Genomic DNA, 15,332 nt, shown 5'->3' with positions numbered 1-15,332 from the left:
CATTCAGAAAATTCAACTCCATATAATCTCACGCTATGGTGTACACTTTCAGTGGATTTTCTCTAGGTTACGCCGAAGTAATTAACTTGAGTCGGTGGATTTAAATCTCACGTGGAAAAAGCCAACCATAAAGTACGCGTTCCGCACCGTAATTTACGATCTTTCCCAAATTACAAATATAAAACGCAATTTACGAGATTCAGATTGTAATTTTTATTGCGGAGTACCTGTATTACATGTATCATGAATTGTGAAAAGAATGAATCATACGCGAATTTAATTACAAAATTTTCACGTCCCGATGGAAAATTGAGGTATAAAATGATTTTCCGTGGGGGAATGATAAAAAATTCGCAGTTTTCCTGAATTTATCATGGAGTTTGAAATTCTGGTGGTGTCAATTCATATTCCAATTTAGTTTTCTTAGTGCAGAAGCAGTTATTAATTTATTTTACCCGCAGTTTCATGAGAAGTTCCTCGTAGTGATCGCGGAGTTGTGATCCTCGAACCCTCAGGTACAACATTTTATGTTCATTCAGGTGGGTCATCACGTTTCCTCGCGATATCTCAATTCTCCCATATCCCGAGAGATCCCTCGGTGCAAACATGTACAATACACACGCACAGATCCGTGTAATACCCCCACCGGGAATTGAACCCGGAGGTATCGAGACCTTTCTCCTTCGAAGTCGTCTGCCCTAGCAATTTGCACCTATCCAATGGGATGGACTGCCTGGGGTCGATAAAGTCCGTCTTGACTCCATAAAGATCTTCGCACAGCAGCTCAAAGATACTGGGGAAAAAAAATATTTTTCTAGAGATTGAAGTCCAGAAAAATGTAACTAAAAAAAATAAATTCTAATGAATAATAAATAAGTAAAATAGCATTACAATCACAAATTAAATTAATAGATGAAAACTTCAATATAATTTTTTACCGGACAAATAAAATATTTACTCCATGAAAAAATGCAGTGAGAGAAAAAGAATTAGTTTCGTCAACTGAATTGACTTATTGCAAATAAATTTAATTGTCATGTTGAATAATAAATATATAATGCCATTTGGTTTTCTTCAGTCATACCTGAAAATGATGGAATTACAAATTTAATTAACAACATGCAGGCTGTTTAATGGAATTAACGGCTTATTACAGAGGTCTTCTCTGCGGTTATTGATTGATTTATCGCGTCGACATATTGCATTCCCATGGTCGATTTGGGCAACAGCACCACGGGTATCTCAGCAATGTCCGTATTACCCATTTACCTCGTACCCGTCGTGTTAGGTGAATAATCATTGTTCCAGTCGAACTGATATGTCCCCAGTGCTAAAAGCGCCAAACTCTGCTATCCCTCGTGATAGATAACAAGCCCCGGTACCACCTTCCAACCCGTGTACCCAACCGCGGAAATCGATTTTGTCATGTGAATCTCGTTACCTCCACGCTGGGACACAGGTGACTCCTTCACCAAAACATTTATTACATTTAAATACTATTTTCCACCGGTCCAAATCTCATTCAATTCCCTCTTCATATTTCAAAAAAGTTGATCAAGAAGTCGTTTTCACCAGTCCATCACAAAAATAATTCCTTACCCCAACAATTTATTAATTACACTAATAATAATCGCGCTTTGCATATAATAATTATGCAGAAGCACATCTCAATAATTAAATGATAATTTGTTTATTTCCATAAGTTATATATGTGCAAGAAAAACATATATTTATTTAATATTCTATTTTTTAATTTTATTTGTGTATATAATTTTTTTCTCAAAATAAAAATATTAAAAATATTTGTATATTAATCATAATTATTTTTGAAAAACCATTTTCATGAGTTTTTTCGTTTTAACTGGATTTTTTTAAAGGGGATATTATCGATTCGAGTTATGGGGTATTTATACATGAAGATGTACATGAACGTTTACATAATGGTGGAAACATCTTCCAGGGACAATGCAACCGACTTTGACGATGGAGGAGACGTTGTTCTCGCGTCTGATTGTTGCTGCATCTCACACCGCATTGTCCGGTGATCTCGAGGTCTTTATTATGAATTTGGGGATGAGGACCACGACAGATGCACCTAGGATTGAAACAACAACTGAAGAAGAAGCGGATATTGTCATGGAGCAGGAGGAAGGAGAGATGGCTAACGAGGAATACGACTCCTGGGTACCACCTACGCCAGATCTTGATCCCTTTGTTCTTAGGTACATTGTTTATTCCTCATTCACTAATAAACATAAAACCCGATCAACCTAGTTCTTCAGTACTTGTCTCAAATCAATTTATGCCATTACCTGAATTGTTTACGCTAATTAATACCAATAATTTCAATTTTATAAACTGATCAGTGAATGAATTTAATTTAGATTGCCTGTTTGTCGGTGAATTAACGAAAAAATGTTGAACAATTTGTTGGAATTGATTTTGAAAAGAAGAATTGAAAGCGTTAAAAAGTTAGCAGGGATTGGATTACAAAAGTGAATAGCAGAAATGCTTTGAAGTTTAATTGGAGAAAAATATTGCGTTTCAGAGTTATGCGGCTGGATGGATTTACGTCGGAGCTAGTTGGAGAGGTAACTGTCGAAACTTCAATGATACAAGCTGGAAATGTGTCACTCACTGTTCCATGTGGATTCTTCTCTCGTGGTGGAGCATACTCCCTTGTTCTCCAACGCAGCTCTCTGCCACCTAGTTCAAAATTTGCTGATTTCAATAATATCCAGGTAAGCCAACGAATAGTCGTTTAATTAATGCGCATGTGTAATTTCTCTCTTCATTAAGAAGCAATTAATTTCAAACTCTAAATAGCAACTGGGAGACGGTTAAATCATCGCCGTCGCTGATGAATTTGGCATAAAGTGTCAGAAAACACTTGAAACACTCGAGTGACACTTGAAATTTCAAGTCATCACTTTACTCTACTCGTTACACTCCACAGAATAGCTGAGTGTCTGCGTTATTTTATCCGCAAAAGATCATGAATAAATGAATTTTGAATTTAATAAAATTGTCGTGTCTCGACTAGCAATAAAAATTCTGGTAACATGAGAATGTCATTTGAACTATACCAAACGGAAACCGTTGATTATTCTCAGTTGTTGGTATATTTATTTCTAAAATGTGAAATTCTGATGAAAATTGAGAGAATTTCGATGAATTCTCGAGGAAAAATGTGGTGTCGAAAACTTTTTGATTAAATCTCTAATACCCTTGGATTTTTTGGCGACAGGTAAAAACAACTTTAGACGTGAGATGGCCAACTCCATCCCTCACTCTGGAACCCCAACACTTCAACACTTATCCCGACCAGCCAGTTTTAGCCACTCTAGAGTACACTGGAATCTCATGTGCACCCGCCAAGGGACTTCCAGTTGACACTTATTCACTTCAACTTATCTACTGTGGGGCAAGTGTCCTGTCCTGTGATCCGCGAAATCGGAGTATTCCTCAGGTACCGGCGAATAGAATTTCCACGATAAAATAAACCAGTGGAAAAATATAACGTTGAAATTCCAGATGCTGTACAACGAGGAAATCCGAGGATTTCCCATGCAAAAAATTTTGTACATGCGTTGCGAGTTCTTCGGATTAGCAGGCCACTATGCATTGAGGTTGAAACCAACTGATGGAAATTCAACTGCACCAATGATCTCCGCTTATATGAAGGTCTGGCATACGAGAATTCGTGGATTATTAATATTTTAGCGATTTATTGTTTATTAACTTTCACCGTGAGAATGAGAGTTCCAGCTTTCGAAAAAATATTCATTCCAATTCAAAACGAAAACCCCGATTTCCTTGAATTTATAAAATAAATTCGAAATGCCAATAAATTTTAAATAATAATGAACAATCCAATTTTTATAAATTCCTTTGGATCTAGAGTAAATCTCTAAGTGTTGATGGCTGACAGTGGCTAACAGTTGATCAGATTCAGTTAGGTGTTAAGATGATTAGAATAATTAATAATAAATTGGTGATAAATTCGTGTGGAACAGGTTGAAATATCAAACCAATACGTCTTCAATGTGCACGCAAGATCGGTGTACCCCTGCGATGGGAATTCCGGGGGTCTTTCCGTTCTCTTCGAGTACCCATCCTGTCGTCTTCAGGAAGATCGTGTGAGGGTGTACGGTGGCCTAAGGGCTGACGTTGCATCCTTAGCACCACCGTCAACCCTCCACTACGTCGCTGAACTTAAAGCACCACCTGGCAAGCACACACTAACATTTGACTGTGAGATATTCACCGAGAGATATGTCGAGTACTGCTTCGTCTACGTCAGCCAGGCGATTAACAACGCGATGGCTGAAGTCAGAGAGGATTGCATTCCTACATTTCCGGTTCAAGGTAAAATTGATTGGATGAGTTCTACCTCTCTATTACACTCATTTATTCCAGAGGTGGAGGAATTTTGATGAAAGGAGGTCGAGGAATTATTTTCAAACTTATTTTCCCATTTACTGAGGATATTCTCCTCTCTTTCACCCAAATTTACCGTTTTTTGAGGTTTCTCATGAATTGTTGATTAGATTGAGTCTAAAAAATTTCCCGTTTTTACATTTTATGATTATTTAATGACTCCCAAAATTTCGTGAGCCTGCGATAGTTTTTCTTTTTTTTCTGCAGTTTTATCAATTTTTGAAAAGTTTATAAAAAACACAGGAAAATTATTACTATCACGAATACAACCGAAAATTTGTCAGAAAACGAAAAAAAATCGGTAATTTTTTAGAGGGAGCAGAACATCCTTAAATCCAGGATATGATTCCACTGATGAAGATTCAATGTGCTCCATTCATCCGCTTGATAATAGTAAATAATAGATTTAATTAGGATCGATTGATTGTTCTCTACTTTATTCATGACGAAATAATACCTGCAGAGAAGAACTGAAGCAGTAGAAAAAACAATCAATTACAAAAGTCCCGAGTTTATCGATAGACCAAGAGATCCCTCATTATTTCGAGAGAACGCCATTTTCGCGTGCTCCATCTAACAAACTCAATTAACTCTCTCATCTTCCGTCAAAAGACTCAATAAACTGGCAAAACAATTAAAATCCTCCGCGACAGCTAACCTGAAGAATGAATTATCAGAAACTAGCGGAAAAACTTGATATAAAAAAAAGGAAACATTGTTTCCGGGTGTAATCAAAATTCATCGTCAAGTTTTCATGAGTTCTAGACATGGTGTCTTATTTAGGATCATCTTAAACCCATTATAGACGAGATATACAGGTATATATCGGGTGAGGAAGGAAAATTACGGTATCGCGACAGCACTTTGGAGCGATTGCCCATCGAAGTTTATGCATTTATCAAAGAGACGAGATAATACACTTCTTGCGTATCGATCGATGACCCGGAATCCTCAAGGGATAGAAATACCTGAGACGACGGTAATGAGTCTTAATTAAGGATCCAGGGAATACCCAAGATCCGAGGTATTTCATCTGGTGGATTCTTATCCGAATCTCGGTTGTTGGCTGTGTTTTAGATCGTGATTTAATTTATGAATTCATAGATTCATCTGTCAAGTTAATGCACAATGCAAATTTTACCGTTCAATTGTAAATAAATTGGAAATTTGTTCTAGTCTCAATATTTCATTCGATCATTAATTTTTCGCGATTCTATTTATATAAATTTTTATTCTCCCTTTATTGCAGCTTTATCATATTTCAAGATTGATTTGCGTTTTCTTTTTTATATTAGAACACTTCATGTTTTTTTATGTTTTTTAAAATCGAAATTACAATCTGTTATTGCATTCAAACATTTTCCATTCCGCCCTCAATTATCGCTTGCCTCACTAATACTCTGGCTTACGATTTAACTTCATTTCCGATTATTAATTATTGATTCTTAATCGTATGAGCTGCAATAATCAACTCAGAAGATCAACGACTGATTAATTTAAACAATTAGATGAAGTTCGCATGAATGGAGCTCTTACTGTTCACGAAATTATGAGAAACTCAGGAATATCTTATGTATTTTGTTATTATATATCACGATTACAGGTTAATATCCGATAATAAATTTACGATCACCTAATAGGTGGGTATGTACTAATCATAATATGTAATATCCTGTGAGTGCTCATAAATGATTAGCATCGGACGCAAGGTAAACGCTCTCTGGTCGTAACGTGTGATCGTAACTGATACAGAATTCATTACATGCCTCGATTGTACAATATTTCACTTGATACGTAATGTTGTGTTCGAATACATGTCATCTAGTTTCCATAAATTCAAATGAATGACCCACACATGCGGGAGAATTTCATAGAAAATCCAGCGTATAGGCAAATGACACTGGCTTTCCAAGTAATGTACAGTAAATGAGTGCGTAAATATCTGTCTACTTCTGCAGTAGTTACGGGAGTTAATGAGTACTCCCATTGGTCTATAATAAAAGTACATCACTGATACCTAAATTATCATAATTATCCCAATGCTCTTTGCGTGAATTAACGAAAGTCCTGAAACGAACGGGAATTCGTTGTTTCATAAAATTCACTCGTGACGCATAATCGAGATAATTTACAGTTAATTAAAGTTTATTGAATGAGTTCTCGCGGAGGATAATACAAAGACAAATTTTGTATGAGAGTTCCCCCGAGTGTAATTGCACGAAATAAAAAAAAATGGAAATTTTTCCTGGAATCTTTCATTACGGAGTTATTGTCTATCTTTTCAAGATCATCATTTTTCAAGTTTTTTTACAAATTTTTGAGAGATGATTGATTGAATTGATGTGAAAAATACTGAGGGGGTTACATTTTATTATTATTCTTTATATTATTATTTATAAGTTCTAACATAAAGACCAATAAATGGAAATCTTTATGAAATCCAATGGTTCATTTAATTAATCCAGAGACATTGTGGTATCCCAGTAATTATCCGACTTCGATGGCAATTAAGCGGTAAAAAAGTGTAGATTAACTGAATAATTATGAGAGTTAATTACCAATGGTACTGGACAACAATCAAATTACTCTAGGTGTCACGGTGACACTGGTTGAATGGTTAGCGGAAGTGGTCGTGGGTGGGAGAAGGTAAATACCAGGGGCTAAAGCTAATGGAATTATTTTAATTTGCATATAAACCGACCTCAACTTACTTTTATGTAAACTATGACCCCGTAGATAAATCTATTCTGTTCTCTGCGGTGTTTTTACTCTTTTTCATCGTATTCTCCTCTCTTCAATCATTCAGCGGGGAATTAACCAGCGGCGGGAATGCAAACGGTAGAACATTATCTATCCCGAGTTTATGCCAAAAGGTTTTTTTAATGAGAGCAGTAAAGACGGCAACTCATCTGTTCACAATCATCCGTTCTTTCTTAGTTTTTATTTTATTATTTTGTTACGGATATCGCGGTGAGGGATCGTCAAATGAAATCGCTCTTGGGGAATTAATTTTTTTCTCCAGAAATAAATATGTAATTCCAGGAGATGGGGATCAGAATAAAAAAAATCATCTAATCATCGCTCGATATTTTTAATTGAATTTTGTGGTTTTATTTGTGAGAGTAAATAGATAAGTGGATTAATTTTCGGATAGTCTGTAATTGTAATTTTATTTCAGTGCTGTCATGAGTAAAGCTCCTCGTTTTTCTCGAGTTAAATAGAAAATTTGATCCGAAAATAATTGAAAAGTCGTGGCGTGTCATAAAGTTCAATACATGGCTCGGCAGAAGTGTTTTGAGATCTCATCTGTCTCGAGTAACATTTTATCCGCTGAAAAACGATCCCATGAGCCTATTCCACTGCTCGTGAAAGGGAATCAGTCGAATGATAAGAAATAAAAATGGGGATGAGAACAATTGCAGAAGCAATAAAGATATACGTTTGTAACTTTTTCATCATGATTTTTATGATGACAGGAGTGAAGGTGAAGGGAGCTAAATCTTAAGGACCCACAGTTGGGTTTCAGAGATTAGGATTGAAAGAGATGATCGACAAAAGGCTGGCCAAACCTTTTTTACAATGAAAATTAATTTTCCCATTGGATTATGCTGGTGAAATTCTTGATTATTTTGAAAAACGAGATGTTCTTTGAAATTTGTCGCGTATCTTATCTGATTCAGTTGACAATGGAATTTTTCAATTATCCTATTATTATTCGTTTGTTATCTTCACCAGACAGTGATGCGGGTGGCTGGGGTGATTGGAGTCCCTGGAGTCCATGCAGCAGTACCTGCGTCGGTGGTGTTCGCAATCGGTACAGATTCTGTGACAATCCTCTGCCCCGTTATGGTGCTAAATTCTGCCAGGGGAAAGCTGTGGAGACTGAGGCCTGCGGTGGATCCACTGCTCTGAATCTCAACAGCAATTTGACACCGAGCGACTGGGAGTGCAATCATGGAAAGGATCTGGCAGTTGAGAGGCCCGAGGTTACTGCGGAAATTGGCAACAAGTGCCGGTGTGGTTGTGTTGTCAATATCCGAAATGAAACCGAGAGAAGGATATTGGCTGCTAGCACACGCGCCTGTCCTGGTCGATCATTCTGGTTGATACAGGTAATGAGGATTGCCTAAAAGCCCCAATTATTATATTTTATAATAATTATTATTTAAATGTTCGGAAAAAGCGCATGAAAATTATTTGAAGTTTCAAGCAACTTTTAAAATGGATAATAAATTTTCTTTTAATTATTTCATCTTATTCTCTCGTCTGCACTATACTTGAAGAAGTTTCTAATACTAACGAGAATTTTCAACTCCAGATTGATTTTTTCCACCGACAGTTGAAGAGTTTAGGTGGTACTTCCTGCTCTAATGAATTAAAAAAAGCACGGAGAACTATTGACATTGCAACTGATTTTTACCCGACAAAATGTCGTTTGCTCTTTTTTTCCAAAAGGCTGAACCAGAATACGCGATCAAACTCCACTTTGATCAAACAAAGTTCCCATGCCCGGGACAGTACGTGAGAGCCCGAGACGGGGATTCATTGAGTGCCGAACTCTTAGCTGATATTGCGTTGGATAAAAGTCCATCAGAATCTGGCACTATAATTTCCACCGAAGAGAGACTACTCCTAGAGTTTTTCAGTGATGAAATTGTGGTGGCAAGGGGCTCTTGTGTCGGTGGATTTCTCGCTCATGCTTCGATATTCTGTGAGTAATAATGAAATTCCATCCTATTTCAACAAAAAATCTATCGAGTCCATTCCAGATCTGACAGTCTAGATAATTGAAGTGATTTTGAAGGAAAAATTTGGCCGACAATTTCCACAAATAGGAGAATTACCGAAAACAATGTTCTCGGAAATATCCTCCTTTCCTTGAATCACCAATTACGAGGATAACTCGATTTCAGCATCACCCCAGGAATCAACTCTCATTTTAGAAACCACTCTACTCCAGAATGTCATTTCTATTTCGCCTCTGATTCCCCATTTTTCTGCGGTGAATTCCCCGGTAATTTGATATCCTAATGGACGGTTTACAGTGAAACCTCAGATGGAAAATGGAACAGCAGATACAACCGCAGTCCTCATTGGTCCAAAAGTCATGGCTGCTGCTGGACGCTGGGCTATGTGGCTTTCCCCAGCTCATCTCGTTGCCGCATCACTACTACTACTCATGTTTCTAGTTTCCATCTTCCTTGCTCTTCAGTATGCCGTCAAATACAGGAAATATCAGGTTGCTGAAGACCTAGATAGCCTCACTGATCATTCCAGTACGTATCGTCACACAAACAGAATTCCGGTTTTTAACAATTTTGGATAATAACTTCTCGCTTTTCTGATTTTTTTACAAATATCCAAACGATTCATGAATTCGGGTGAAGAATTTTCCTCCGTTTCCAGTAAATCTTTGCAAAAAATCCGAAAATTTCACCAAAAATTTCGAGAAGTAGATGGATGACTGAAAATTCGTGAATCATTGAATAGTAAAACAAAAAAATGGAATATTTTTTGTCAATCTGGTCCGCGTATACTCAAAAATTAGAAGAACAATTCATTTATCGATCGCTGTATTTTATGTAGCTCGAAGAACTTACGGAAAGTTGTGGAAAAGTTTTTGAGTGAGACACTCTATCTGTGGGGAGTTAATTAAAAAAGCCTCTTTTCATTGCCAGCTTGCAGTGGATCTATGCAGGGGTTGGCCAGACGTGCGAGAGCTATTTCTTCAGCAACTTTAATCTCAGAAGTTGTTTCCCTGGTTCGATTATCTCGGAGAGGATCATCGGGGCACGGACGTCTTGAGGAAACTACTGCTGATCTTGAAGACGGTTATGAGAGCACGGAGACTCAAGCCGAGTATGTCATTTGTCAATTTTTTTCATATTTTCCTGGGGAAATGAAAGTTTATTCACTCGCATCGATATGGGGGAAAGGAGAGGATCTGTCTATCCCAGATCAGATGTCTAAATTTTTTTTTGATAGGAAAAGTCTTTGACTGGGAATACGAATAATCCTTCATGTTCGCCCTCTTTTTTATTTCCATTTTTCACTGTTTCTCATGAGATCTACTTTATTTGATGTTCCCTCGGATTTACGTTACAATTTTTTAGAAAAACTCTTTCATTTCGTATTTAATTGAAATTTTTACTGATAAAACTGCACGGAAATAATTTTTCTCGGTACCACAGACAGAAATGAAAACAAAACCGTCATTTTCCGCGTGAGAAATTTTAATTAAAATATACGTGGATATTGCTCATAATTGGAAAGAGGATATTGTCATTAGCTTTTAAAAATTTTACGGATGTCTTCATTCATTTTTATCGATGTAATGGAACCGTGGAAATATTGTAGTGAACGAGTAAAAAATCATTATCCACTTTATCATTGTGAAAATTATTATTGATGTGCAATAACAATTGACAATTCAATAGATTGATTTTTTCCGACCGACAGGGCAAGATAAAATATTATTTTTCATACCAGAATGTGCAATCACAATTTTCATTTATATTAATGGTAATTGAAAACTAACTATGAAATAACAGAGTGGAGGAAACGCAGAGCATCGAGTCAATTACCCCAAAACAAAAAGATAGCGATGAAAGCGGCTCGCAAAAAACTATAGTACCGAGTACACGAAGTACTCCATCGAGACGTTCCTCTGTATCAAGTACCACAACAATTGGCCAACCCGAGATCAAATTTGCCAGACCAGTTAAGTAAGTTCTAGGGCATTCTGCCCAATCTCTCATTTTACGTATCTAATTACCAGAATGAAAATAATGATCATAAATACTAACGTAATTTCTCTCACATCTTACAAACGCCAGCTAATTTTCTGTTAATATCGAATGCATTTTTTTATTCTCTTTTAGTGTAATCTTCAGTGTTTTTACAATCTTCTCGAGAATTGCTGAATGGAATTCAAATAACGTAATATTAAAGGAGATGGAGATCCTAGTGCATGCATAGAAATAGTTCATATTCTTTCCAATGCATTTTAAAGATGACGATCAATGTACATTGTGCACAGCACTTTTTTCATAATTTCATTGATATCCTGGGTGTTTAGATTAGTCACTGATTAAAGAGGCATTAATACTTCAAGCAGGGAGTGAATTGGAGACCAAGCTTTCACGTTATAATAATTAAGATAATAGCAAAAATGTCAAATTGAAGAGCTCCATCGCTTCCCTTCCTGAAGAGAATGAATAGAATGAACAAATGCAATCACTTCTTCATCTCCATCATATGCATTCACCTAATCAGCTAATATCGGTACGAAGTGTGTGACTATCACAGCGAATTGATAATAAATTATTCCATCAAGCATCATCATCAAACACCACTCAATTTTCCACAATTTAATTACGAAACTTGAGGGAAAATCAATAGACCGCAGTTTATTGGCCATGAGTGAGTACACCGGGTTTGTGCCTCTGCCTTTTGATGTTACAGACTCCGTACAGTTGGTCCAATAAGTCCCGTGTCCGAGGAGGCATCAAGTTTGGAAAACGATCGACGATACAGCACCACAAGCGGCTCCAACAGTGCGAATAACGTAAGCCTAGCACAACAAAAATCATCCATACTCCAATTAAAGGTATCCCCAGTCGTGATATGCGAGAATATTAATGCTTGGAGTGTCGTTATATACTGGATGGGTTTTCTTATTTCGCTTTTATCTCTTTCATCAAATTTATCGTCGTACTTTACAATCTTCCAGGGAAGTGGTGAAAAAAAAATAAATTAAGAGAATTATTACTCTCATTTTGCAAAAATTTCATTTCATTTCATTTAGAAAGTGTTCTAGGAATAATTAGATGATTGATTTTTTAGACATTTTCACCACTTCTCTATTAATTAAATCCTTGACACAAAGCTCACAGCTCACTCGCTTTATTTAGTTCCAATTCTAGTTCGTTCAATTTTCTTCTTCATATAGACGACTGCAGTCACTCACGAATTAAACCCCATTCTCAGTTTCTTGTATCAGAAAATAGAATAGTCACAAGCACAACTCAAGCACCGCAATTCCCTTGAAGATTAGACCCCTTCAGCGAAGTGGTGGGACATAAAAAATTGAAATGAATTCTTTAAAGATTTTTCTCAAATTTTATAATACGAGCCTAAACGCATATTCATATGATCAGAATTAAAAACATTTAAAAACAATTAAAAACATAAAAGGCTTCTGTTCAGATCTCTTAAATAAATTTTCCCTACTCTTCCAACAAATTCGACTGAAAAATGTAATCTTCCAGGGATTTTCCCCGGCAAGTACATCTTCTAACATTTCAACTCTGCGCTGTGGTAAGGAAACCAAAGACAGGAGGAATCGCGAGCGTCTCCTCCAGGGTCCAGGCTCTGAGTTCAGTTTAGCAAATCCTGACACAGACCTGGAGCTCGACTACTACGATTACAACGTAGTAAACGCTGGAGCAGCTCCAGGCTCCTACCTGGGAATGGATCCAGCGTTCCTTGTGTGGATTCCACCCCTGACCCCGGATTCAGAGCTCCTGGACTCCCTGAAGGAAGACCACCACTACGAGGAAATTCCCGACAGAATAACTCTCGATACCGAGGGAACGTCCCTTTCCCCAGATACATATAAAACTATAAAATATGATAACATCACTCCCAGGAGACTAGATCCCGGTGAAAGTCGTCTGCACGATGAAATAATCTCAGAGTATCGAGCACGTCTCAGCGAGGGAATCCTTCCAATCCACAGGATTCTGGAGGAATCAAGGACTCGAATTAGCGAAGAGTCTTTATCACGTCACAGTGACAACAATCTTCATGTCGACGTTATCCCCAATCGATTGAGGGATGAGGATTACAAGGAGAGAGTTATCTCCGATGAATTCGAAAGGCCCAGGAGTGCAGCGTGCCGGAGGGACGACGAGAAGAGAACTCCTGCTGTTATTCGAAACAGATTGCAGGAGTACGTCGATAATTCCGAGGGCAATTCCGAAGTCATTAAGAAGTCGAGTGAAGTTTCCAAGGGATTTATGGCGAAGAGGAAGAGTCTGAGGAGAGACTCCTCCAGGGACAATGATCGAGATGTTTGCGAGGTAAAGGAGGAGTTTATTCTTCCGCGAACTCCTGGATATCAGCGGAGGTTCAGGGATATTGCGGATTTTAATGGGCGAGATATGGGGGACAGGAGGGGAAGTAATGAGAGCATACCGATGAGGGAAATCCGGAGGAATGAGTCACCCGTGAGGGTCCACAGGTCCAAGGAGGTCAAAGATATTTATATTTTGAAGGAGAAGGAGGTGAGCAGTCCTGATTATGGGGTTGATGTCGAAGGCAAGGGGACGAGGGAGAGTTTCTATGATTTTATTGGAGAGGATGAGGATGGCATCAAGTTCGCTGATGATGACGAGGAGGAGGTGGAGGAATATGTTGATAATAAAGTCGTAGTGTAAATTCGAAGAGCTTTTTGGGGGTCGAGTTTGGGAATTCTTGGAGGCGATTGCCGGGGTTTAGGGAAGAATGACTGAATTTTACGCAGCTCATGGAATAGTCTGCAGAAGGTTCTGTCGAGATCTTTGGTGGACGTGATTCTGGGATATTTGAGGAGTTCTGAGAGTTTGATCCAGTTTTATCGAATGATCCGGATGATGAGAATATAAATTTCGACTATATTTTGGTTGTTGGAATTCTCAATGTGTATCTACATAGTTTAGATGATACAGAACCGGTTACTCGTGGACGTTCTCATATCATTCGTAGGCTGATCGTTCGGGTAGATATTTAATTGAATTATGAAGGGTGGACAGATAAATATTTCGGTAATTATCAAAAGACTGTATTTTTGACGTAAATCACGAGGCTTTACTTAGACTTTGTAGAGGTAGATGAAACAAGTTACGCTTTTATTTTTTTTGTTTATTATTTTCCATCGAGAAGTAAATTATTTCGTTATCACAAGGAATGATGGAGTCGAATTGTGGACTCGCGAATATTTTCTGTAAAATTGCTAGAAGCTGCCGTGATCTATAATAATAATCCTGGAGATCAATAATTCCCGGAATATTCGCGGAATTCAAGTTCAATTCGTTGAATTCCATTGGAAACATTATATTAATTAATTTATTTGCAAAATTACTGTAGAGTAATGTGTAAATTAATTTCTTATAAATACTAATGATAAGTGACCAGACCAAAACTATTGAGAGGAGAACCTTATGTGTAATAGAATAGGTTTTCATATGTAAATCATTCCTGATGATAATCATCTTCTATCCAGACAGCCTCTATGATATCACGTTAAGAGAAAAGATGTGAGTTTATCATAAATGTATTTACTTACCATTCCGTATTTCTTTCTAGTCAATTATTTATTGTATAATACAAAGAATACGTCAGAGAAATTGATATTATAAAAGGGAAAATAAATTTTACAGATCAAGTAGGTCCTCACTAAATGCCTCACCACCTTTTAATTTTCAATTTTTATTTATTCGCTATTTTCATGTTGATTTCTCTAGATGTAAATGACGCATTTAATTCAATTAATGAATAATTAAATCGGGAGCCGAAATCGATCAAAGACTGATACCGATCGACTTGACGCGAAATTACAAGATTAAGTGGCATTTGTTGGCTCAATTAATTTTATTTAAAACCTATTTATTCTTTCGAGCTTAAAAGATAATTAATTTACCTGTAATTACGCCTCATTGTATGATTACAGCCGTGTATTTTGTAGTTGTTGATTAATAAAAATATTTACTAAAAAAATTGAGAGATGATTGTCCGTCCAATTAAAAGTTGAATAATCCGTTATGACAGGGTGATGGCCCTGCATTGAAGAAAGCATGAATTTACATAATCTTTTTACCCATTCCGACTGTTCTGACTTCAACCTTATGGAT

The 15,332-nt window shown here is 37.1% G+C and overlaps 1 protein-coding gene across 1 annotated transcript in view; it reads left to right on the top strand.

The window, feature by feature from the left end:
* The window catches only part of gogo (golden goal), a 43,820-nt gene extending 28,593 nt beyond the window's left edge, over nucleotides 1-15,227 (top strand). The window contains exons 3-14 of the mRNA XM_011306462.1: nucleotides 1,961-2,222; nucleotides 2,549-2,741; nucleotides 3,248-3,469; nucleotides 3,535-3,684; nucleotides 4,017-4,368; nucleotides 8,176-8,552; nucleotides 8,896-9,151; nucleotides 9,486-9,716; nucleotides 10,119-10,299; nucleotides 10,992-11,165; nucleotides 11,905-12,007; nucleotides 12,711-15,227. Of these exons, the coding sequence (XP_011304764.1) occupies nucleotides 1,961-2,222; nucleotides 2,549-2,741; nucleotides 3,248-3,469; nucleotides 3,535-3,684; nucleotides 4,017-4,368; nucleotides 8,176-8,552; nucleotides 8,896-9,151; nucleotides 9,486-9,716; nucleotides 10,119-10,299; nucleotides 10,992-11,165; nucleotides 11,905-12,007; nucleotides 12,711-13,880 (3,671 nt within the window). The 3' untranslated portion in view covers nucleotides 13,881-15,227. The remainder of the gene's footprint in view (nucleotides 1-1,960; nucleotides 2,223-2,548; nucleotides 2,742-3,247; nucleotides 3,470-3,534; nucleotides 3,685-4,016; nucleotides 4,369-8,175; nucleotides 8,553-8,895; nucleotides 9,152-9,485; nucleotides 9,717-10,118; nucleotides 10,300-10,991; nucleotides 11,166-11,904; nucleotides 12,008-12,710) is intronic.
* The last annotated feature ends 105 nt before the right edge of the window (nucleotides 15,228-15,332 follow it).

Source organism: Fopius arisanus, unplaced genomic scaffold, assembly GCF_000806365.1.
Source record: "Fopius arisanus strain USDA-PBARC FA_bdor unplaced genomic scaffold, ASM80636v1 scaffold00048, whole genome shotgun sequence".
NCBI lineage: Eukaryota > Metazoa > Arthropoda > Insecta > Hymenoptera > Braconidae > Fopius > Fopius arisanus.
This window is presented reverse-complemented; position numbering and strand designations above follow the sequence as displayed.